Raw genomic sequence first — 26,740 nt, 5'->3', positions numbered from 1 at the left:
TCATCTGGGGTCTGATTCCCCGCTCTGCCACTTGAGCTGTGGAGGCTTATCTGGTGAACCAGATTAGCTTGTGCACTCCAACACACGCCAGCTAGGTGACCTTGGGCTAGTCATAGTTCTTCAGAGCTCTCTCAGCCCCACCTGCCTCACAGGGTGTTTGTTTGGGGGTGGGGGAAGGGAAAGGAGATTGTAAACCCCTTTGAGTCTCCTTACAGGAGAGAAAGGGGGGGGGGTATAAATCCAAACTCTTCTTCTTCTTCTTCCCAGGAATAAAAGGAAGCTGCTGTATATATGTCTCTACTAAGTGCTACACTAACAGCAGGATCCAGCAGGGCCTGGGCTGAGTGGGGCAGAGGTGTAGCAAGGGGGAAAAGCACCCGGTGCACTGGTGCGTCCTCTGCCCCCACCCCGGAATGCCCCTGGAACGCCCCACCCCCGGAATGCCCCACCCCCAGAATGCCCCTGCCACACCCCAGAACACCCTCACCACATCCCCACAGGGGCGTGCGCACAGTGCATCGTACCCCCCTGCCCCCTTGGAGCCATGCCTCTGGAGTGGGGACCCTACTCCTGGAACTCACAAACAAAATGGAAAGCAGCAAAATGACAGCAAGGGAACAAGCGATGTATATGTTTAAGGAAGAATTTCCTCCCTTGCCCAAAATGAACTGTGTTCATGCGAGTGTTGATATTCTTTGCTTGGCAATGCCCATGTCTGTTCCAGAGCGCTACTAGCATAAATACATACAGTATGACCAAGTGACCCTCAGGTAATTTCTGTTATGCTAAAATACACAGTAAAATGGTTCTCTTTGTGTCCACACAATGGGTTTCTCCAACCATCCTTTCTATTGGTGAAAAGGGCGGGTGGAGTGATTACCAAATGGTTGTGAGTAATGTACCATCAAGTCGCAGCCGACTTGTGCAATCCAGTTGTTTTTTCAAGGCACAAGATTAACAGAGGTGATTTGTGATTGCCTTCCTCTGGATAGCAACCTTGGGTTTTCTTGGTGGTCTCCCATCCAAATACTAACCAGGGCGGTCTCCTGCCTAGCTTCCAAGATCTGTTGATCCCAGTCAGGGCAAAATGGTTATACCTAGGTATCAAGGGACCTGCCTAGCCAGGGGTCTGCAACCTGCGGCTCTCCAGATGTTGATGGACTACAAATCCCATTAGCCCCTGCCAGCATGGCCAATTGGCAGGGGCTGATGGGAATTGTAGTCCATCAATATCTGGAGAGCCTACTGATCTGAACCCTAACCTAGGCTAAAAAAATGTGAGAGATGGGAGACAGTATGTGGGAGGGTGGGTGATTGGGTATATCAGAGGGTATGGTAACTTAATGGTGAGCCCTTCTTTAAAGTAACCCAATAGATTGGGTTCTTGTACTCAGCAGTTCTTAGAAAGATAAGGAAATTATTGAAATCAGAACACTAGCCACCAGCAATACAATTGATGGTTTCATGTCCCATGTCATCTCTTATTATATCAGAAACTGGTCATCTATAACATCTGACTGTGAAACTGCTTTTACCACATTATCTTAGGTGACCGGCCTCCCATGTGCACAGGGGGATGACTGGTCAGCAGTAGTTCCCTACAGCAGGCAATGGCAAACCACCTCTGAAGGTCTCTTGCCTTGAAAACTATGCATGTTTGTCATAAGTCAGCTCTGAGTTGGCAGTAAAAAATTGATACAAATCTGAGCAATACCTAGAGCAATACCTTTGTGTATGTGTGCATTTGTATGCATGTGTGTGTGACAGAAAAGAACAACTGCATATTACGTAAGCATATTGACTGGGCTTGTACAAAAATGTATTCCAGATTCTAGTGTGTATTTTTGAGACCCCCTGTCATAAAATGAACTCATCTTGCCCTTGAGTTTCTGATGACGGTGCCAGTTATATAGGCGTTGATTTAATGTTACACCAGCAGGAAGTATGCATGAAAGATGTAGATGGGACAATTACCCTGAGATGGATATTTGGCTTGTGTGTGAATGTGTGTTAAAGCCTGCTACAGTAGTTGGATACTAATAAAGTATTATGCCATCCGCTGATACAAGGACATGCCATTAATAATAGAGGGTTATATGCTGTGTTCCAAGTAACCTTCTGTCCTCAGTTAGATCATTGCTGGGTAATGTGCACTGGAAGTTGTTTGAGGTGGTACAGCCTTCACTGTAAACTCCACTGGTTTTATTAAGAGCTTTCAATTATTATTTCCTGCCATGCCAATTTCAACAAAATATTTCATAGAATCATAGAGTTGGAAGAGATCACAAGGGACATCAAGTCCAACTCCCTGCCATGCAGGAACACACAATCCAAAGGACTCTCGACAGATGGCCATCCAGTCTCTGTTTCAAAATCTCCAAAGAAGGAGACTCTGAGGCAGTTTATTCCACTGTTGAATAGCCCTTACCATCAGAAAGTTCTTCCTAATGTTTAGGTGGAATCTTTTTTCCTGCACTTTGAAATCATTACTCCTTGTCCTAGTCTCTGGAGCAGCAGAAAACAAGCTTGCTTCCTCTTCAATATGACATCCCTTCAAATGGCTATCCTGTCACCCCTTAACCTTCTCTTCTCCAGACTAAAATATGTCTTACATATTTCAGTACTGGTGATTAGATGTTAGTGAATAGGTTGGACCATGCTCTCATGGCATTGTGAGATGCACAAAATTTTTGGCAAAGGTTCCAGAGGATTGTGGGTGGGTAGCTGGATCCTCTCTGGGGTTCCATTTTGTGATTTCAACAAGTATATGAGACCTTGGTGTGAAATGGTGGAGTCTTGACAAAGAGTTATAAATTATCAAGTGATTTCTTCTGTATCATTATGGGTCTTCTCACATGGAAGTTTTCTTGCAGTTTGGATGCTTAGATTGTAGCATTTTTTCCTCCAAGTTTCCTCGCTTCTTTCAAATTCCATCTGTTATTTTCCCATGCTTCTCTTCTCATTTCTTTATCCTTCCTCACAATGGATCAAAGGGAGTTTGAGAGACCATGGAGAAACAATTAGTTTTTATGGTGCTAACTGTGCTTTGGGACTTTAATCTGGATCCCGTACTGTAGCCCTATTGGCTACAGCTACCACCGTAATTGTTTTCCTGTAACTCACCTTGTAAGCATTCTGCCTTGAAAGGCTAACTATCTTCTTAGATATGGGAGGGCTAGAGACATAGTCCCTGGCTGACTGAGTAGTAAGGGAACTGGTAGCAGTGGTACCCTGGGATGTTAGGACTCTTACTTCAGGCTTTTGGTTTTGTCTTACCCAATATGTCCCCTTAAACAGGATTTTGTGTTGATGTACAAAGTATAAAGTAGATAGCCAGCAGAGTAAATAATCACAGATGCTGCTAGTTAGCTTAAATACACTTTACTGAGAAAATAGAAGGGAAGTGTAATGTGGTAGAAAAACAACAAAACAGACCTGATCTGAGCTACTTGTTGCTACTACATTGTGAGAAGGCAAGACTTAACTAAGAACAAATACCATTTATGACTTCCTTCCAAAGTGCCTACATCCAACTCTTCTTCTTCTATTATTTTGAGAGAAAGTTGGATAGCTGTGTTTTTCTTGTCTGGTATTTTATGTTGTCTGTTGCTTGCAAGTGGAGGGTTTTTTAATAAGTCACCTTGAGTTGCCACGGTTGTTGGAAATAGAAGTGGGGTGGCATTTGATGATAATGGGAGTGTGTGATTGTGGATTAAAGCAGCAGCAGGAGGAGAGTAGTAGTAGTAGTAGTAGTAGTAGTAGTTTGGATTTATATTCCCCCTTTCTCTCCTGAAGGAGGCTCAAAGGGGCTTACAATCTCCTCCCCCCCTCCACCCTGTGAGGTGAGTGGGGTTGAGAGAGCTCAAAGAACTGTGACTAGCCCAAGATCATCCAGCTGGCGCTTGGAGTTCACAAGCTAATCTGGTTCACCAGATAAGCCTCCACAGCTCAAGTGGCTGAACGGGGAATCAAACCCGGTTCTCCAGATCAGAGTGCACCTGCTCTTAACCACTACACCATGCTGGCTTCCTTTTCTTAAGAACCACTGAGTCAAGTGATACCAGTGACCCAAACAGACTGATTTGATAAAGCTTCCGATTCGGGTTTCTCAGCCTGAGACATTTTTGGCGCTTTCTTTCTTACCTAACAGCTGCAGCCCTGACACAGAATTTATAGAGCTGATTCAAGTACATGCCTTACTGTGGTTTCTGAATTCATCTCTGCAGCAGATTGTATTTGTATGCACTGCGATTGATTCTCTGATGCAGGAGGTGATATGAGCCTATTTAATGGAACACGGGACTCTGTCGTAGTGTCACTGAATATAACCCATCACATTACTTCCTAATAGTAAATGTGATAAATGATGCATATCTTGCAAGTATTTTGGGTTTCCCCCTCTCGTTACGTGCTGGTTTTCTATGCAAAATGAAAAGTAATAATACATTCAGCTCAGATGACATGACAAACTGCAATGAAAGGGGATAGTTTAAATTGCTTTGAACAGATACAGATGAATAAAAATGGTCCATTTATTACAAGGCCATAATGTCTTCACTATATTTTGATTTGTTGTGGGTGTGTATGTGTAAGAGTGGGCAGACATTTTAAATCCAAATAGCTCTTTGAACATGCATGCTCAGTGACAGCTTTCTAATTTATGCTATGCTTGAAACTTTTCCTTTTGTTTTAAATTTCCAAAACTGTTTTCAACAAGTATCTTATTATTTTAGATTATTTTGCATTCAATAAAGGTTAGGGCAGCGTCTGCATCTATTTTTAGGAGAGAAATAGGAAGAGGTCATGCTGTAGTTCCCTTTTGAGATCCGTCCCCCCGTCCCCTGCTCCCCAAATAGATTAGCAATAATAGTTTAACCGGCCAGGAGCTGGCATTTGAGCACTGTGTTAGTACTCACTACTATTAAAAGATTTAGGAGAAACTAAAGGTCATACCATGGGTCCCATGGCGCAAAGTGGTAAACTGCAGTACGGCAGTGACAACTCTGCTCATGACCTGAATTTGATCCCAATGGAAGCTGGTTTCAGGTAGCCGGCTCAAGATTGGCTCAGCCTTCCATCCTTCTGAGGTCAGTAAAATGAGTGCCCAGTTTGCTGGGTAAAGGGTAGATGACTGGGGAAGGGAATGGTAAACCATAAACATAGTTTGTCTAGTAAATGTTTTGATGTGCTGTTACCCCTGGGTCGGTATGCACAGGGATCACACTACAGCCAGGGGTCTGCAACTTGCGGCTCTCCAGATGTTCATGGACTACAATCCCCATCAGCCCCAGCCAGCATGGCCAACTGACCATGCTGGCAGGGGGGGCTGCAATGGAATTTGTGATCCATGAACCTGAAGAAGCCACATGGAGATTGGCAAACCAATGTATCCTTACAATATGTTTTTGGGTGAGCTGGGTCCAGCTCGCTTTCCTTGCAGCCACACAGCATTTGCAGGGAACGGCATCTTAAAAATCGGCAGGAAACTGATTCGACTTGCAATTTCAATGTGTATGGGGAGGTGGAGCTCCTGTCTTCTTCCCCTTGCAGTTTTCTTGAGCTGAAAAGGGGTGGTCTTTGTGTAATAACTCCACAGCACCCAGTACCAAAACAGAACAGAACTTTGTTACAGCATAAGCTAGGCCTGCTCTGGGCCCTGCCAGGCCATAACCAGCCTCAGTCAGCAATCAACAACACAAGTGAACAGTGAAACTCAACAAAAGTTTTTGCCTTAAGGGTCCATGTTAAAATAGCTATACCCTAAATAAGGGTACATCAACAATTTCACAAGTGCCCATGATATTACAGTTCGCATAACTTTGGAGATGCGTGTGTACTGAATACTCTATGGGTAGCTTCAAAGTTATGCAAATAACTCCCCACCAGGTTCCAACTTGACCTGGGAAATGATGCTGACAAAGGCAGGAACTAAGGTATTGTGGGTTTTCTGAGTTGTATGGCCGTGTTCCAGTAGCATTTTCTCCTGATGTTTTTTCCTGATGCAGACGAAACGTCAGGAGAAAATGCTACTGGAACACAGTCTTACAATCCAGAAAACCCACAACAACCTAGTGTTTCTGGCTATGAAAGCTTTTGATAATACAAAGGCAGGAACTGCTTTTTCACTTGCATTGCACTTCCAATCCAAACTAGGTTTCTGCAGGCTTTAAAAAAATGGATCTGTCTTGACAAAAACATTTTGTGTAGTCAACTCCAGGCAGTGTCAAACAACTGGGTTGGATTCAACCAGGTTTTCTGTTGGCAAAAAAAGAGAGGAGTGGGTTTGTTTTGATTTCCAAAAAGGTTATTTTGGGTTTCATTGGTTCTGTGTAGACAAAAGAAATATGAGAGGGGGCTTAATGAAGAAAATGGGATGAGATTGAACTAAAAAGCTGGCTGGATCCTAATACTCACTGACAGCGACCAAATGGGTTGATTCAGTTCAGTTGTTCTTATGAAATATGGCTTGTCCTTTCCTTCCTAGGAATCCCCCTCCTACTTTATTTCAGCCAGACATGTGGTCCAGAGGATTCAACCACTTCATTTCACAGTGAGTATCATTACCATCTATGGCATTAGATGATAACTACTGTGAATGGTAGACATGTGCAGCATGTTTTCAAAGATATCTTCGCTGTTTGAATGTGACTAATTTTGTCCTCAGTTAATGTGGTAGGATGTGTATGACACTACTGAAATGTTCAGTGTTTAACTTGATGTTCAAATGTGCTGTTGTCCTAAAAGGAGTGTTCGACTATCTCTGTTCAAATAACATACTTTTTTGCTACAGAAGTTGTTTTCTGTTTGAAACTTCTATCTTTTCTGCCTCTCAAATAGCAAAAACTAATATTCATGAGCTGAGGCAGCATTGGCACTTGTGTATTGTGTGAGGTAGAGCCTACCTGTATCCTACCACTTCTCTGAGCAAAGTGTGAAGCCTTCCTTCCATCTGAGGAGACTTCCTCTAATTTAAATGGCTCCTTCTGCAACAAAAGAGCCACTTAAATGGGAGGAAGGATTCTTAGGTTGGAGAAAGAATCCTTGGAGGATGGCTGGACCCATCCCAGTTTATTTGCAATTTTGCTTGTAGAGAACTAAGGCATTTCCCCCCCCTCAACCTTTTTCTGGAAGCAATTTTGAGGCATAATGTATTGTTGAAGGCTTTCACAGCCAGAATCACTAGGGTATTGTGGGTTTTCCAGGTTGTATGGCTGTGTTCCAGTAGCATTCTCTCCGGACGTTTCACCTGCATCTGTAGCTGGCATCCTCAGAGGACTACCAACAGATCCTCTGAAGATGCCAGCCACAGATGCAGGCGAAACATCTGGAGAGAATGCTACTGGAACACAGCCATACAACTCGGAAAACCCTCAACACCCTTTGTGCATAATTTTTCTGTTGGTTTTCTTTTGCCTTCCCAATTTCATCCTACTTGTTGATGATTGGACCGTTGTCATCAACAACCACAACTTTTCCTCCCCACTGTCCTGAATATTTATTTATTTATTATTTATTATCAAATTGATATAAGGGTCTCTTTTTTATTTTTTGGAAAGTGGTACAAAAATATCGACATGTCAGTATACTGAAGCAATGATAATTTCAGCAAATTCTCTTAATTCTCAGATTTCCTTTTTAAAAAGGTAAATCTCTGTCCTTTTCCTGAATGGAGATACAAAGGAAAAGGCAAATCTCTGCAACAGAAGATGCTAGATTTACTTTAAAAAATTTAAACTCAGAGTTCAGAGAATCTGCTAGAACTACCACTGCATCAGTCAACTGATATGTTCATATGTGAGTGCCATTGCAACAATCTATATAAGCATACACTAAGGAGGGTCAACCCTGGTTAGTATTTGAATGGGATGCCTCCAAGGAATATCAGGGTTGCTATGCAGAGCAAGGCAATAGCACACTACCTCTGGTCTCTTGCCTTGAAAACATAAGTCGGCTGTGACTTGATGGCACTTTATGCACAAACACACCCACACACCCACACCCACACTGATACACAGAAAATAAGAAGGGGTGTGTGTTTTGATGCCACTATTGGTGCCACTGATGATGTCATCACCCTTCTTTGAAAACCCTGATCATTTAAACACATAAAGAAGAAAATAAACTGACTCCATAACTGAAAATGCAAAGGGATGACAGATGTGTGAAACAACTCTACACAAACCAATTCCAATGCTTGTGGATTGGCAAGAAAATCAGAAGTAAGGTGGGCATGCAGAAAAGCCCCTGTTATGGACTTTTTCTAGCTTTTCCTTAATTGGGATGGCAGTGGTAAACAAGGACAAGGCAGAAAAATCCAGGAGAATAGCTTATTTTGCCCAGAATCTGTTGATGCTGGGCAGATATTAGGCTGCCCGATCTGATATGGGACAACCTTGTGAGTTTTGGTGAGGATCTTGTAAACAGAACAACTCTTTCTTCAAATCTGGTATGCATACGATCTGAGTTTTGGGAAATCCAGAATCTTGAAGTTGAATCAGTTCTCCTTTGAAATCTGATGAAAATGCATCAAGGCATTATTGTGATCTTTGGATATTTCCTCTTCCTTCTAAAGAGGTTTTTTAAGTAGTACAAAAGCATCAGGTTATACAGCATTCAACCTTTTGTCCATTAGCGATAATTGCCTCATTTATATGCATCAGTTCTTCATTTGTCAAGACCTGACTTGTGACAGCTTAGTTTTGATAAATTGAAAGCAGTGATTGTAACAAGTCTATTCTGTCTCTTATCCATATGTTAGGACCTTGCCTGATGGCTCTGTCACCTTTGTGATGAGTGGTTGACTTTTCAATAATTTCATTATCTGCTGCTTTACTGCTGTTGAATACTATTTGCATAACAAGCTTATCTGGTTCAAGTTTGATCCAGACCTGTGTAGCTGCACAAAAAGGACCATGCATCTTCAGATGAGCCTATTTCTGAATTCTGTCAGTACCACACTGACATGGACTGATGGGAATTGTAGTCCATGAACGTCTGAAGGGCCATAGGTTGGAGATTCCTGATCTAGTGGCTTGGAGTTATAGTTCCTCTGCATGCACAACACAATTACAGTGAATAAGTTCTTTTTAAAAATATATTTTTACATGGAATTAAAATTAAATATAGTAACCATTGTGAAGTTTGCATACATTTGTAACATCTGAGTTTACAACATCTTACATTCTAATTGTAATTTGTAAGGCTCAAGAAATTAACATATAAGGTCAATTGTTTAACCATATCCATAAAGTCCTTCTAAACCAGTGATGGCGAACCTTTTTGAGACCGTGTGCCCAAATTGCAACTCAAAACCCACTTATTTATCGCAAAGTGCCAACATGGCAATTTAACCTGAATACTGAGGTTTTAGTTTAGAAAAAACAGTTGGCTCCGAGGCGAAAGTTACTCGGGAGTAAGCTTGGTGAAGCAACTGTGCAACACTTTGAATCATGACCCTAGGAGAGTTTACTCAGAAGCAAGCCCCATGGCCAGCAACTAAGCTTACTCCCAGGTAAAGGATCACACTTTAGTTCTTCCCACATCGTGCCCCGTGGCCCAGGCCAGCCTAGATGTGTGTGTATGTGTGGGGGGGTGATTTTCCACTCTCCACATGACGAACCCTGTGCCCGAGTGCCCACAGAGAGGGCTCTGAGTGCCACCTCTGGCACGCGTGCCATAGGTTCGCCACCACTATTCTAAACTGTAACTATACAGTACCGTGATTGTTTCTTGCTACCACCAGCAAACCCTATTACAGTATAATAAGGATTAATTATAGTAGGGTTATAAAAGTATAACACCCTTCTAAATCCATTGAAGACAGTGGGCTTAGAAGGGTACAAGTGCATAAAAAGACCCTGTGAAAGTCTCATTTGGAGCAATTGCAGTCCAAATTTCACTTTTTACATTCCATATGTTAGCTATTTTAGTCTTTAGCAGCAACATGAGTCCAGTGGCACCTTGGAGACTAATAAGAGTAAGCTTTTGTGAGTCAGATCTCATTTTATGAAATGTGTGAAGTGTACTTTTGCAAGGTCAATGGCTTCATATTCACAATGGAAAGTGGGGGTGGGAAGGAAAGAAACACTTTTTTTGGGGTAGGGAAACCACTTTTTACTATTAAAACATACATTTGTAGAGTTCAGCCAACTCTCACTCTATTAATTGTATAGTACAGTGCAGGTCAATCAGTTACTTTTTAATGGGAGGCAAATTTTAAATTCATCAAGGGCTGAAAAAAACCATCAACCCTTTTCACATTGCAGAAAGAAGGATCCAAGAGGCCTCTTGGTAAGGTTGATTCACTGCATGGAGGGGGTGTGGTATGGCATACCGGGGCATGGCAGGAGTGGACGATGCTGCGGCAGGGGCACAGGGCGCATGCACGCCCTAGGCACAGTTTCCCCTCGCTCTGCCTCTGTCTATGGTTGGACAGCCCTGCTCTAAAGCCAGCCTTGGATCCTGCTGGGATGGCATGAGAGAAGATAACCTTCTTCCTCACCTCAGAACCATGCAGGGTCCACATGTGTCCCCGGGATCCTGTTGGGAAGGTGTTGAGGCAGAAAGTCCCTTCAGGCAGCTCACTATGATCCCTTCTGCACGGGCCAATAAACGCAGGGTAATGATGGGGAAAAACCTGTTTTTGGGGGGACTTCGCATGGTTCCCACCCCTAACACGAGTCTGCCCCGTGTTCCCCCCCAAAAACAGGTTTTACAAGAATTGTGCTGTCTGTGATTCTTTAGTTTTACTGAGGGTTGCAGCCTCTCACAAGCGAACAGCTGTCCCGGGAAGTGCTTTCCTCAGCCATGCTTCCCGTTTTTTAAAAGACCCCAATCCCTGAAGTCAGTGGAGGAAGAAAGAAAAGCAGGGTGGGGGCTGGGGTGCCCAGCCGGGACTGAGGCGCTTTCTCATCTGCAAAGGCACACACTTCTCTACTGGAGGGGAGGCTTCTCCATTGTGCAGCGAGGGAGGGAAGGAGAAGGGGAAAAAGTGCCTCTGTGCGAAGGTGTGCCAGCAACCTGCATGGTTTTGTTGCTGCTTGCACGGAGGCATCTGAACGGGAAGGCAGGAGAGCAGGTTACTTTAACCTGACTTCAACCCGCTCCACCTGTGCTGTGCGGAAGGGGCCTATGTTGAGCCAGCCCTTCCCCTGGGCTCAGGTCAAAGTGCATGATTGCTTATTGGGGCACCAAAATCTGGGAAGAATGATACCGGTCAGGGAGAAAGATCCTAGAGATCAGACCAAGCCCTCAAGACCTCTTGGAGACTGGCTGTGTACTGGCTTTAGTTTCACAGTACAGGAAAGGTGGAAATCGCAGCTAAAATAATAAATTGTTTTTGATACTCAGTAAAGTAAGAAGTCAGTCAACAGCTGTTGCAAAGTTGGGAATTAAATAAATGATTGTCCCAGAAAGCCTCAGGCCAGAGCAAGGTCTTGTTTATTTTGTTTCAGACCTTAAAAAGGAAAAGGTTAATTTGGTTAAACTGCTTCATGGATTTTATTCAACAATTCATTAAAACAGTTTTATTATAAGAATAAAATTCCCCAGAAAGCTGCTCTCAGGCCTAGCATGGCTGACCTTTCAGTTAGCAATAAAGCTGTTTATTGTTCAAAAATCTTTTTTAAATGTTTGTTTTCTTTAGAAGCTCCAGCAGACAGAAGGGTCAACTAACTGGAAATGGCAATTTGCTGATGAAGTGCTCTTGCAAAGGACCAGTTTTTAATTATTTGTTTTGTTCACTTCAGTTATATCCCACCTTTGCCCCCAACAAGAACTCAAGGGGTTTACATTGTTGTCTTCATTTTATCCTCACAATCACCAATGTGAGATAGGTTAGTCTGAGAGTGTGTGACTGGTCTAAATTTCCAAGGCAGAATAGGGATTCTAACCAGAGATACCTGAGCTGACTCAAGTGAGAGGCACCATCTATTTTTCTGCCAACTTCATATTCCTGGGAGTGGATACGCTCTTCAGTTTACACTGTAGTTTAAAGGCAGGGTTCTTACTTGGCATTTGTGGAGGGAAGCGGCCCTCAGAAGAGCATAATGCAAAGAAGTCCGTTTCCAAATCAGCCATTTTCTCCAATGAAACTGATCACTGGAGATAAGTTCCCAACTTTGGCCATGCTGATGGGAATTGGCCAATTGGCCATGTTGACAGGGGCTGATGGGAATTGTAGTCCATGAACATCTGGAGAGCTGCAAGTTGCAGACCCCTGGTCTAGACCCCCACTGGACTGGCAACCATATTCCTAACCCAATAACACAATATCCTGAGGTTGCAATCCTAAAGACACTTTCCTGGAACTCATTGAGTAACACGGAATTACCTCTGAGCAGACATAGGTTGTTTCCACATGGAACACTACATTCTCCTGCTTTGTTTAAGAGCTTACTTATTACTTTGTTCTCCTCCTGTGTCTGGGTCCAAGGGTTTTCCTTTTTGAGGTGGAGCAAAGGAAAATTTCTTTCACTCCAACTTAAAGGGGAAATGATACTAAGGCTATGTGAAAGCTGTGCCCCCCCTCCCCTGGCCAATTTGAGGGTGGGAGGGGGAGCTTAGTGCTGCTTTCAAATTGGTGGTTCTAAACTCCCATTTTCTCCCACCCCTTTCAACTCTTGACTGGACCTTTCCCCCCACCTTTAACATCAGTATTGGGGGGGGGGGGGAAGATGGCGATTGCTGGGCCACAAGAGAGTATCCAAACCCCAATGTTTATAGTGAATGTGAGAGCTGATAATTGAAAATTTTATTTTAAAGTACCTAGGAGAGGGGATTGAGTTCTACTAGAGCAGGGGTGTCAATCTCGCGACCCTCCAGTTGTTCATGAACTACAATTCCCATCAGTCCCTCCCAACATGAGCATTGGCTATACTGGCAAGGACTGATGGGAATCGTAGTCCATGAACACCTGGAGGTCCTGAGTTTGACACCTATGTACTAGAGTGACAAAATTGAGGTAGGCAGATGGGCTAACCCTTGCTATGACTATCCATTTCCTTGTGTCATTCAAATTAAACTACTGCATTGTGTTTTATCTGAGAATTTGTTTAGCATCTGGCAGTTGCTTAGAGAAATGTTACAAACCCCATGATCCCCTGACAGTTTCGTATGGGTCAAAATGTCCACTTCATTGCATACCTCTATATTAGTACATTTAAATATTTCTATGCCCTCTTTCCAAAATCATTTGCAGGAGTTAACAATAACAACCAAAAAAACAAAATGACCCCACCTGTCCTTCCTTTTTCCCTTGAACACCATCTCCCCCAGGCAGAGGCGTAGCAAGGGGGGAAAGTGCCTGGTACACTGGTGCATCCTCCGCCCCCACCCCGCCTTGGAACGCCCCCTGTCCCAGATGCTCCCACCCCACCCCCGGAACGCCCCACCACACCCCCATAGGGGTGCGCGCCTGGTACGTCCCCCCAGTCCCCTTGGAGCTATGCCTCTGCCCCCCAGGCAGACTGTATATGGACAGTTGCTACCATGGTGGAGAACAAAATGCCTCCTCTCTCCAAAAAGCAAGAGAAAGTGAAAGGCAAGTGATTGAACTGGAATGCCACAGACTCTCTCCCTTTCTCTGCTCACCTCCCCCCCCCCCCAGTTAGCCCCACAGTGAAGCAAAGCTGGTCCACTGTCTGAGTCTTTATAAAACAACATTTTAATAGAGATAAATATGTATGCATATTTATTTATTTATTTATTTTGTTTATTTGTTTATTTTATTCTTTACATTTACACCCTGCCAAATCTTCCATAGGACTCCGGGCGGCTCACAATATCCATATACAGCTGTATAAATAACTAGATACTGGTGAGTGAGCACTGATGAATGATGCTGATGAGCTGTCTCTGTGTATAAAGTGCCTTCAGTCTACTGAAGGCAACCCTGTAGGGATTTTAAGACAAGAGATGTTCAGAGGTGGTTTGCCATTGCTTTCCTCTGCCGACCCTGGAGCTCCTTGGTGGTCCCCCGTCCAAATACTAACCAAGGCTGACCCTGCTTAGCTTCTGAGATCTGATCAAGCATCATTAGCTAGTCAATAATTATTTAAAATTCTAGGTTTTTCACTCATTGCTATAAAACAAAAATGTGATGCACCCAAAGTTATTTCATTAAAGATTTGTGAGATGAAATACTATGGGGCCTGGGGTTACAACTGAATTGCGGACAACAGAGAGCAGTTTCCTTGGAGAAAATATCTTCTTTGGAAGGAGGACTGTATGGCCTTTATGCTCTGCTGAAGTGCGTCTCCTCCCCAGACTCCAGCACGAAATCTCCAGGAATTTCCCAAAACAAACTTGACCTCTTAAATCTCTCCTGTGTGCATGGCACTCTGAGCATGGAGGGATCCCCACAAGGCATAAAGAATGCCATTTTCTCTACCCTTGTAAAAAGCACCAGAAGAGGCTTGTGGTGTAGTGGTTAAGAGCAGGTGGATTCTAAATGTGGAGAATCTGGTTTGATTCCCCACTCCTCCACCTGAGTGGCAGAGGCTTATCTGGGGAACCAGATGTGTTTCCACACTCCTACATTCCTGCTGGGTGACCTTGGGCTAGTCACACAGTTCTTTAGAACTCTCTCATCCCCACCTACCTCTCAAGGTTGTGGGGAGAGGAAGGGAAAGGAACTTGTAGGCCACCTTGAATCTCCTTAACGGAGAGAAAGATGGGGGTATAAATCCAAAATTCACCCCCTTCTTGCGTAGACTTCCAATTACCCCCATGGAACTTTCCCCTTCAGCTCATTTTCCTTGAATGAGAAGAGGCAGAAGGATGGATGGGGGTTCCTGAAGCATACACAGCCATTCTGTTCCACATTATGGCTTGGTATGCTGACCGCTCACATGTGCTGTGGGAGAAAAGGGATAAGTTTCCGGGATGTCGTAGAGAGATCCCTTCACATGTGGGCTTGCGCCAATCGAGGTCTGGATTGAGCCCAGCATTATGAACTATAACCTTAAAATGAATAGCTGGCATCTTGAGATTACCATTCTGGGATTCACGATGATTTACAGCAGTGGTTCTCAACCTTCCTAATGCCGCAACCCTTTAATACAGTTCCTCATGTTGTGGTGACTCCCAACCATAACATTTAACCATTTTACAGATGGAGAACACTGATGGAGAACAGATGGAGAACAGATGGAGAACACTGAGAACACTGATGCAGAGAGTCTTAGGGGACCCCTGTGAAAGGGTCGTTCGACCCCCAAAGGGGTCCCGACCCACAGGTTGAGAACCACTGATTTACAGCCTTCTGGTGTTACAAAATTCCTGAAAAAATATTGGCTGTGTGTATTGATCTGTCATCAGTACGCTGATGACACTCAGCTCATTCTGTTGATGGAGGGGGGAGCAGCCACCGCCCCTGCGGCTCTACAGCATTGTTTGGAGGCGGTAGCTGGTTGGTTGCGACAGAGCAGGTTGAAACTGAATCCCTCGAAGACGGAGATCCTTTGGCTGGGCCGTGGAGGGGGGAGGGGCCTTTCCAGCCGCCGGTATGGGAGGGGGTCACACTGGCACCGACCCCCTCCGTTCGCAGCCTGGGGGTCCACCTGGACTTATCTCTCTCAATGGAGACCCAGGTGGCCCATACAACCCGGGCTGCCTTTTTCCACCTCCGTCAGGCCCGGCGACTGGCCCCCTTCCTCTCCAGAGTGGATCTAGCCTCGGTGATCCATGCAACGGTCATCTCCAGACTTGACTATTGTAACTCGCTCTACGCGGGCCTTCCCTTGCGTTTGATCCGGCGATTAAAACTGGTTCACCATGCAGCAGCACGTCTGCTTACGGGCAGCACCTTTCGTGAACACATCCAGCCTGTGCTGCGGCAGCTGCATTGGCTTCCAGTAGAGTTCCGGATCATCTTCAAGGTGCTGGTATTGACCTTTAAGGCCATTCACGGCCTGGGACCATCGTATCTTCGAGACCGCATCACCCCATACGTCCCTAGGCGGCCTCTTCGATCCGCAGAGGCCAATCTACTGGCGGTCCCTGGCCCCTCGGCAATGCGGCTGGCCTCCACGCGGGCCAGGACCTTTACTGCCCTGGCCCCGGCCTGGTGGAACGCCCTTCCTCCAGCTGTCCGGGCCCTGCGGGACCTTAAGGAGTTCCGCGGGGCCTGCAAGACGGAGCTGTTCCGCCGGGCCTTTGGAGGACCGAGCCGCCAATAGTGCCCCGTCTTGGCCCTCAACATCTGGGCCACAACGACATCATTGAGACTCGCCATGCCCCCCTCCACCTTGGGGAGGGAGGGTTTTTTACAATATTGGAACGCTGGACGCCACTTTATAACTTTATATCTTTGTATCTTGAATTTTTATCTAAATTTAATCTTGGGCTTTAAACTGAGAATGTATTGGGAGTTTTATCGCTGCTTTTAAATGTTATTTAATTACACTGTTTTAAATACTGTACACCGCCCAGAGCCCCTCGGGGATGGGGCGGTATAAAAATCGAATAAAATAAATAAATAAATAAATAAAAAAGAGTGACACCAAATTAACAACAAACAACAACAAACAACAACAAACAACAACAACAAAAGGTTCTAACAAATCTTTTGTTCTTATTCTTTGCTTCAGCATATTTTCTGGAGGTGACAAAAGGTTAACATGTGATAGAATCAGAAGGATACAATAAGCTTTGTTTATGTTACCTCAAAAATAGTAATTTTAATTAACTGAGCAATGATATCTCCGGGGGCAGGGACTCATTTTAAATTTATTGAACCAGTGATTAGCTATTATGTGATTTATTGAAATTAGATTCTCAAAAACTAAGGAAAAAACCCAAGGAATTAAGATTTAGTGTACAGATACAAAATTTCAGGATTTAAAAGTGCTTCTGTTTGTCACAACAACATTGCATGGATTCTGACAATGATTTTTTTGCCCATGCAGTGTACATATGAGCCTTTGGGGAGGGCGGTACACCTGAGCCTTCGGGGAGGGCGGTATACAAATATAATAAATAAATAAATAAATAAATAAATATACATGACAATATTTGGGTATTAAGTTTAGATTGATTGAGATGTGTGAGTGTGCTTAAAGAAAAATGGATCTAAGTATTGTGTCTCCAATGTCCTTTTCATTGAGACACCCCAAATAGGAAATACACAATGTTCAGAAAAAAATAAAGGGAGCACCAATCAGAGCAACAGCAAATAATATATTTCATGGGTCTGGTAGTTTATAGATAGTGTTCAGATTATATTTAGGGATACCACAAATTTCATGGTGAACCTGTTTGGCTGGTGAACATGCCATTTTGACAGACACAGTCACTTATGAACAGATCCTCAGATGGTTGTTGTGGGTTTTCCAGGCTGTGTGGCTATGGTCTGGTGTATCTTGTTCCTAACGTTTCGCCTGCATTTGTGGCTGGCATCTTCAGAGGTGTATGACAGAGAGAAGTCTGTTACATACTGTGTCTTCTCTCTAACAGACTTCCCTCTGTCATACACCTCTGAAGATGCCAGCCACAGATGCAGGCGAAACGTTAGGAACAAGATACACCAGACAACGGCCTCACAGCCAGGAAAACCCACAACAACCAGTTGAATCTGGACGTGAAAGTCTTCGACAATACAGATCCTCAGATCTTCTCAGTTAATTGTCAACCAGCCAACATTGCCAACCCTTTGGTGATGGGGCAGGATATAAATCCAATAAAATAAATAAAATAAAACAACTGCTGTATAGTAGCTATGGTGGCAAGTTTTATTTCAATTTGCTTTATGGGTGCTTGATTAAATAATGTTTGTATGTGTACACAAAAATGCACACGTGCAAAGTAATCTCAATAACATGGTCATAAATGAGCAGTAAGGAGAATTTTGAAAAACCTAGCATACATAATCACTAGCTTGAAGGTATCTTTCAAAGATCCTCCCAGTCACCCCACCCTAACTCAATTGATCAACGTGGGGAAAGGATATCAGTTGAAGTCTGGATACTTCCTGTTTCAGAAGAAAAATGGACATCACAACAATAAATTAATATTTTTGTATATTAATTTATTATCTATGGTTTTATGTCAATTATAATTGGTTTTATTTGGAATCTTTGAGAGAAATCCTAAATAGGTCAACACAGACTCATTTTCAGGTTTGTTCAGTTATTCTCTTAGGGTTACATAGTCAGCATAGCAGAAAGAACAATAAAACCATTAAAGAAGATGATGATGGTTTTGGATTTATATCCCACCTTTCTCTCCTATAGGGAGACTCAAGGTGGCCTACAAGCTTCTTTTCCTTCCTCTCCCCCACAACAAATACCTTGTGAGGTAGGTGGGGCTGAGAGAGCTTCAAAGAACTGTGACTAGCCCAAGGTCACTAGCAGGAATGTAGGAGAGCGGAAACACATCTGGTTCCCCAGATAAGCCTTTGCCACTCAGGTGGAGGAGTGGGGAATCAAACCCGGTTCTCCAGATTAGAATCCACCTGCTCTTGACCACTACAAAGAGCAGCAGTGGCGTAGGAGGTTAAGAGCTCGGGTATCTAATCTGGAAGAACTGGGTTTGATTCCCAGCTCTGCCGCCTGAGCTGTGGAGGCTTATCTGGGGAATTCAGATTAGCCTGTACACTCCCAGACACGCCAGCTGGGTGACCTTGGGCTAGTCACAGCTTCTCGGAGCTCTCTCAGCCCCACCTACCTCACAGGGTGTTTGTTGTGAGGGGGGAAGGGCAAGGAGATTGTAAGCCCCTTTGAGTCTCCTGCAGGAGAGAAAGGGGGGATATAAATCCAAACGCTGCCGCCGCCGCCGCCGCCGCCGCCGCCTCTTCTTCTTCTTCTTCTTCTTCTTCTTCTTCTTCTTCTTCTTCTTCTTCTTCTTCTTCTTCTTCTTCTTCTTCTTCTTCTTCTTCTTCTTCTTCTTCTTCTTCACCACGCTGGCTCTCACTGCTGAGCTATTCACCATTGCATATTCGTTGCAGATTCGTGTTCTGCAAATTCTATGATTGCAGAGAGTGTTCGTATTTGATATGAGTCTATCGATAATGCTTTCTTAACACACAATGATGTGATGTGTCCTATTAAATGACGACTGGGAAAAGAAAAAAAGTCTGACAGGCACATCTGCTGCTGATTTCCTTCATTTATTTTTCACAACAGCAGTCTGAGGACAGGAAGTACGAGAACAGGGGAGCAGGTGTAAGGGATCATTTTGTCCAAATGGCATTCCTGATGCTACTTGTTCTCTTCCATTTGGCCTCAGCATGTGACTGTGTGAATCAGAGCTATGTATGACAAACGCGAGGATGAGCCATCTCAAGCAGATGTTTGGGAAGAAAATAAGGAGATGGAAACAGTAATCATTCAGAGTTCCTTCCACAAAAAGCTTCCTTTTCAGTTTTGTGTGTTGCCAATGCTGTGTCATTCTTCCTTCATTTCCCTCCAAGCAACTCGTGAAAGAGCTTGGCTTCGTGGATATGATAGAAATTAAATTACAGGGTTCTGAGGCAGAAAAAACCCTCTGAAATAGAGTAAATATTTCTGAGGAGGCTGGGATGTTAAATGCTGCAGGGACTGCTGGACTGGTTGGATTTGGGAAAATCTCAGTACCATTTTTTTCTCTTGTCATTCCTGTTAAAAAAGACAAATAAAATTTTGGAAAGGAGTTGCCTTGGTAGCACTGAAGACAGAAATTCTATGTTTATCATCATCTGCATTCGGGAGAAAAGGCTGCCACATGCTCTCAGTTGTCAACATTAGGATCTGCCTTGAGGGAGCACAGTGCGTTCTGCTGAGCGCGACTGAAGTGGTTAATGGAGGGGAAAATTAGCATCCGTGTTTGTAACTGATTTTGCAAAATGCTCTCCCTGTTTTACCCACTGCAGATTGGACTTCTGTTCTTGTATTCCAACTAGCCCTGCCATCTAGCACAGTGTTACAGAATTAACTAGAACTGCTTGGAGCCAATCTGGAGTATGTACTGGTCAGAGCTGAATTCGAATTAGGGGGAACTTGACTCTCAAAAGCTCATGCCCAGCATGGCCAATTGGGGATGATGGGAATTGTAGTCCATGAACATCTGAAGTGTCATAGGTTAGCCACCACTGAACTAGGGCCTGGGGGGACCCACATTCCCATTCCCATTCCCAGTTTGCCAGGAAGCCTTGAGCTGGTCATTCTCTCAACTTGACCTGCTTCACAAGGCTTCTGTCAGGATAAAATAGCCCCCTGTTCCTTGGAAGAGAGTCAGGTTAGAAATGAATTAGATCAGGGGTCTTCAAACTATGGCCCTCCAGATGTTCATAGACTACAATTCCCATGAGCCCTACCACTTGGCCATGCTGGCAGGGGTTGATGGGAATTGTAGTCCATGGACATCTGGAGGGCCATAGTTTGAAGACCCCTGAATTACATATTCAACGCACAAACAAAAAGGGGGGAACAAACGTGACCCTGCAAACTAGAATTAAGTACCTAAAAAGTCAAGAAAAATAAATTCAGTCATAAAAATGTTACAATTGTCATTTGTAGTCTGGTAGCTAAAAACTGTATTATTGTATTACTTTTGACCATTGAGGAAGTTCAATTGGCCAAAACACATCTGTTTTTTAAGGGTCAAAAAATGTCCAATAGGACCCCTCTGTGTAATGTAATTGTGATACTATGTGCACAAGGCAGGGTGTTACGAGCTTTTATTAATGTAGATGATTTTAGTTTGTAATAAATACAAATGTATTGTCGAAGGCTTTCATGGCCGGAATCACTGGGGTGCTGTGTGGTTTCCGGGCTGTATGGCCGTGTTCTAGCAGCATTCTCTCTGAAAATCCTCTGAAGATGTCAGCCACAGATGCAGGTGAAACGTCAGGAGAGAATGCCGCTAGAACACGGCCATACAGCCCGGAAATCACACAGCACCCCACAAATACAAATGTGTTTTTGTAATAAATACGCATATGTTTTTGATAGCAGTTTTATAATTAGTGGCCCCTTTAACTATTTCTTGAGCTTTGAGATAGAAATTTATCAGTGACTTCAGTTTCCTAGAGCTTATGGTTGCTTGCAGAGGGAAGATTATTCATGTGAAGGAAATATCAAAAAGCAAAAATGAGAGCTATATGCGACACCCGTGCAAAGTGTTTTGGAAATTTCAGTATTTTTAAGTCTTTCAAGCATTGTTTAAGAAGATAGTTTAAAATGTTTGATTTGAGAAGCAGTATATGGTTGCCATAATGTCTGAATAAATGACATACAATCAATGTTCATAATTTTAACAAGAAGGGTAGGCTGTAATGTAAGCACATAAAAATTGTGTGCAAATGAATGTGGCCTATGTATATAGTTCATAATTCTGAAAGTGTTGCTCATCTGTGCACCAGGTGTTTCAAATACACCATCTTGGCTATCAAGAGCGCAATTCTAAGCAGAATTTCTAAGAGTATTGACCTGTATGGTCCAGGCTAGCCCAGTTGTATCAGATCTCAGAAGCTAAGTAGGATCGGTCCTGGTTGGTACTTGGAGGGCAGACCACCAACCCCGGACTGGGTTGTTAACACAGGTTGCTACGCAGAGGCAGGCAATGGCACACCACCTCTGAATGTCTGTTGCGTTGAAAGCCTTAAGGGGTCATCATAACGTGACATCTTAACTTGGATGCAACTTGACAGTACTTGGTCGATTCCCCGCTAGGAAATTCTATCTGGATTGCATCCAGATAGAAATAAAACTGCATTTTTTCCATCCTGGTTTCTCCCTACCCACTGCACAATTTTCCCTTGAGGAAATGTGCCTTGACCACGAATTCTGGCAATGCGCCCTTCCCCACTAATCTGGGAACTGCTCCGCCGCTCTGCCCTGATTGGCTGCCGTGCTGAGATGGGGCGGGATTTTTAATTGTTTTTGTTACCAGAGGCACGTGCATGCATGCAACGGAGTGACGTGGAAATGGGGATAACTCAAAGCCCCATTTTCATATGGTCTCAGCCGCTCATGCGCATGAACACATGGTATTCAGCCACCCTGCAGACTTCTTTGTTCCTGGTAAATCATGCTAGAACGTGCATACATTGCTTTGTGTCTACGTGGGACTCCGCTGAGCAAAATTTTAAAAAAGGGCTGCACGCACATTGCGCACAGCCTGCCGGGCTCCCATTGGCTGGGATTCGCTGGAATCCTCTATGTCATTGCCTACAGCAGGAAATCAAATCTGGCTTCAAACTCCAACCTTCCCCTCCAGCCTGCTTTGAATGCTTGATTTTTCAAAAGGTTGCACATACAAGCAGGTTCTGGGAAAATGCGGGATTAGGTGGAGAAGGAGTGCCAGAACCCACTTGAATGCTCGTTCGGAGACCTGGCCGTGGGGAGGGTTGTGAAAATATGTGGGTTTTGGCTTGAGTATCACACGATTTATGGTCCGTGGGGAATCAACCCTTGACACCACTGCTGTCAAGAACATTGCCTTCAAAGGACATAGGTAGTGTAACTCTGTTAGTCTATCATTAATGTCCACACTCATTGTGTTCATGTACTTCAATGGGATAACTTTGAAGTTTTTCAAGGGTTCCTCAGCAGATGATTTAGTGTAACTGAAAATAAGAAGTTTGAAAACTATTTGATGTCATTGCCTGGTGGCAATGCTCTGGGAACTTCCTGAATCTCTGTGATGAAAAAATGCCCTTGATAAATATGTTCTTCCCTTCCCATTTGAAGAAAGAAATATAAGCAGGGCTCTTTCAGCTTTGACCGCCATGATAAATATGTCATTAGGAAATGTTTTCTTTGGATGGAGCTTGTTTCTGATAAGCTAAGCCACCACCTCTATTTCCATCCATTTACTCATTGGTAAATATTTGTTCGCATCACAAGATGGTTGATGGATAGCTCCCCCCCTTTCAGTCTCCTGCTTTGCTGACTGCAAAATGGCAGTTTACATTGTGGAGGCACAGCTATTCCCACAATGTTATCATCCCGGTGCATGCGGCCAGTGAGTGTCCAGAGCCTATCTGAGCCAGACCTGTGCATTTCTTGTTCCTGCCTAACAAATGCCTCGTCTTTGCCTGTAATTGTGACAGAATGAAATTGGTATTTGGGAACCTGGATATTAGATTTCGGTAATGTAACAGACAGCAAATGGCTGCAACCTGCGTTTAATGTAGTGGCACTAATGAATTCTGAGGCTTAATTTTCAGCTAAGGAAGCATGGTTGAAGGTGCTAAAATTTCAAATTAGGTAATGGATTGACTTTTGGCAAGGCCAGTATATTCAGCATTTGTTTTCAGTCTATTTTTACTCTTATTAGCTATGGTTATAAACCAACAGGGTTTGGAAACCATAATATTAGTCAACGTTAATATCAGTCAGTACCATGTCATTTTGTAATGATTTGTGAAATGAAGTGCGGAATTGTAGCATGTGATGAATTCTCTGTCAGTGCCATCTACCAAGAGCCCCAGCATTGAATTCCCCAGCATTGAAGGGCCCCAGCATTGAATTCCAAACCAACATACGCAGAGCATCAAAATGAAATGTTTACAACTGTATTTGTTATATTGGCTGACAAAGTATCCCAAAGTGAATTTTGTAAATGAAATGAATTTTGTAAATGAAATGAATTGTAAATGAAATGTTTACAACTGTATTACAACTGTATTTGTTAGATTGGCTGACAAAGTAGCCCAAAGTGAATTTTTTAGATGGAATCCCACATTCTTGTACTTCATACATGCTTTGTTTCAATTATTTTAAGGGGTTTATGCATATGTAATAAGATGCTGGGTTGCAGACTTAATGTCTAGATCTCAGACTTCTTGTACACATCTGGATTGTAAGTAGATAGCCAAGTGATTTTCAATGATTATATATTTTGTTATTTTATTTATTTCGTTAGTTTTATATGTTGCTCTTCCCCTCATGGGCTCAGGACGGCTTCCAACATTTTATATAAAACAAATACCGTCCATTTAAAACAACATATAAACCCCTTTCAACCATTGACGATGGCAGTTCATTAAAATACAGTACTAGACCTGCTGCAGGAAAGAGGGAGGAAAAGGCTGGAAGATGGAAAAGGAAGAGGTCGAGATGGAAAAAATCGTAGCTTCCTCAACCATATGTCTGGTGGAACAACTCTGTCTTACATTCACCATAGAACCACATCAGGCCCCACAGGCTCCGCCCATTGGATGGAGTGTTCCACCAGGTTGTGGCCAAGGCTGAGAAACTCCTGGCCCTGGTTGAGGCAAGCCAGACATCTTTTGGGCCAGGGGCCATGAGCAGGTTTTCCTTCCCTGAGCACAGTGATCTTCAAGGGGTATATGTTATATTAGCAAACTAATTTTGTATGTGTATAATATTTTTGCAGTATAGGGCTATTAATGAGGCAACTGTCCCAAGACATAATTGCCCAAGGATGGAACATGTGATGCAGACACACTTGCAACCAATTGTCACGCGTTCCATCTGGGACAGGAGAGGCGGGGCGAGAGTAGGCTTGATCTTGCATGGCACGTTTCTCAGCCCATGTACTGTTATTCAAACAATCACACTGGTAGTTTTATATAAGCACAAAGTTTCCAAAAAGTATAATTCTATAACAGTTGACAACCAAACTTACACTGGATATGAATTCTCCAACACTGAAACCAAATATACAATATCAAAAATAAAGTCACAACAGGAATGCCAGCAAAGTCTCAAATGAGTGCTTGAAGGATGCTTGAAGGGTGCTCAGAGAGTCACAGCTTACAAGACTATGAAAAGTTAGTATTTTGAATGGGCTATCATTCCCCGATGTAGAATGATTTTGTGAATATCTTCACACTGGCTCGAGTATCTGTGTGAGACGATAAACATCGTGAATGAATTATTGTAAAAACAGTAAACTATAGAGAATTTAACTGTGGCTCAAAATTGTAGGTTGCTTACAATTCCTCACTTGGGTTGCAATTACAGTTCTGGAACACATCTGTGGCCGTTGTTCCTGCTTTCCTACACAATGATATACGCATAAACACAGTTGAAATAGTAAAGAAGTCTAAGCACCAATGACACTCTTGTTATTAGTAATATGCAGCCAAATAAGCCTCAAAGTCAGTTTACATACCGGGACCAATTCTCTACAACAGGTTTCCTGATCTAGTCCTCATATTAGTATCGCCAGCTTTCTATCCTTGATTTTTTCTCAGTAAAAGGCCTTGCAGCAACCACTGGTGCATCTGGCTGCTGCTCCCTACTTGTCATGGTCTGGTTGGCTGCTGCAGGCAGGTTCCAAGTAGGGGTACATGAACATATTTCCAAAAGTAGTCCAGATGGTCTGGGATCAAAATGTGTCAAAGCCACTTGGCCCAGCCTAGATGCACAGTGAGGAACCCTCAAGAGCTTTGGGGGAGCACTCACTTTCCTCTTTCTCCCTGCCACACTATTTCCTCTTTCCCTCCTCCTGGCAAGCCCCATACCAGTATCTTTCCATACTTCCTTCACTCCTTCCCACTCACTAACCAACCTACCTTTTATCTGTTGCCAAGTTTTTTTGCTGTATTTAAAACTAATTTCTTCCATTTGTATCCCACTTTTCTCCACAATGAGGCCCCAAAGTGGCTGACATCATTTTCTTGTCCTCCATTCTATCCTCACAACAAAAACTATATGATGAACTTTAGGATGAGATGAGGTAACCAGCCCATGGTCACCCAGTGAGTTTCATTGGTAGAGTGGGGATTTTTACTTGGGTCTCCCAGTTTCTAGTCAGAAACTCTAACTACCACACCATACTGGCTATAGTGGTGCTGTGGTTTGCCCCTCGTGCTCTGCCACGTCTGGAGTGATGAAGAGCATTCATGTGAGAGCAAGGAGGAGGAGCCAGTGGGCATGCAGAAGGTTCCGGAGTCCAGTTAAAAGGACCAGGTAGTAGGTGAAATGGAAGACCTCTGCCTGAGACTCTGGGGAGCTGTTGCTAGTCTGAACAGTTAAATTAGAGACCAAGGGCCACTCCCCACTCACCATAAGCCGCGGGGTCACCTCTTTAAAAGACACGAGGACGATGGATGTTCCCCACGTCACCAGCGCCCACTGCGCAGCTGCCCTTAATTTGCCTCTCTCCCACCTCCTTGTCGCGCGGCAAATTAGGTCCTCTGAAAAGAGCAACATTTTCAAAAACCCCGCAGGTGCCGCAGGGGGGTGGGGAACCTCGGCTGTTTACGCGCGGCTGATTCGCTCTGATGCGCAGCTTCCGGCCAATCAGGAAACAGGAACTGCCATTTTGTTTAGGGAGGGTATCCCTGTCAGAAAGTGCTCAGAAATTGAAACGTGTGCACAACAAGACGTGCCAACATTGCTCTTTTTTGCTCTTTTTTGCTCGAGCTCCACTGTTTTGCAGCTTGGCAAAGTGCCGCTGAGCACAGGGTTGTCGGCGGTGTAAACCGAAACCGATATTTACTTTCATTTTTCTGCCCAAGCAATTTGCAACAGGTAGTGACGTCAGCATGTGCAGACGTCTTAAAACAATGTGTTCAGCTTATCCAAACGAACTTTTCGGGTCAGCCAATCAAAATGGAGCCCTGCCTTCGGCTGGCTGCAACTCCCACGTGTAAATGATGCACATGCGTGCCAGCCAATCAGAACGCTCGATTGCCTCTTTGACTCTTGATGTGGAACCCCGCGCTATTTCCTGAATGGAAAATGAGTGGGGAACAAATGTCTCCGTTGTCAAAAGCCACGGAGGCTTTTCTACGAGGGGTTGCTGCGGGGTTGCACTCAGACGAGGTAAGTGGGGAGTGGCCCCAACG

At 43.9% G+C, this 26,740-nt stretch overlaps 1 protein-coding gene across 7 annotated transcripts in view; it reads left to right on the top strand.

The window, feature by feature from the left end:
* Window positions 1–26,740, top strand: part of MYO3B (myosin IIIB) — a 349,141-nt gene that overhangs the window by 95,123 nt on the left and 227,278 nt on the right. For all 7 annotated transcript variants that reach the window (XM_048486352.1, XM_048486350.1, XM_048486349.1 and 4 more), the window contains one exon: window positions 6,485–6,550. In XM_048486352.1, coding sequence (XP_048342309.1) covers window positions 6,485–6,550 — 66 coding nt within the window. The remainder of the gene's footprint in view (window positions 1–6,484; window positions 6,551–26,740) is intronic.

This window comes from Sphaerodactylus townsendi, linkage group LG02 (genome assembly GCF_021028975.2).
Source record: "Sphaerodactylus townsendi isolate TG3544 linkage group LG02, MPM_Stown_v2.3, whole genome shotgun sequence".
Classification (NCBI taxonomy): Eukaryota; Metazoa; Chordata; class Lepidosauria; order Squamata; family Sphaerodactylidae; genus Sphaerodactylus; species Sphaerodactylus townsendi.
This window is presented reverse-complemented; position numbering and strand designations above follow the sequence as displayed.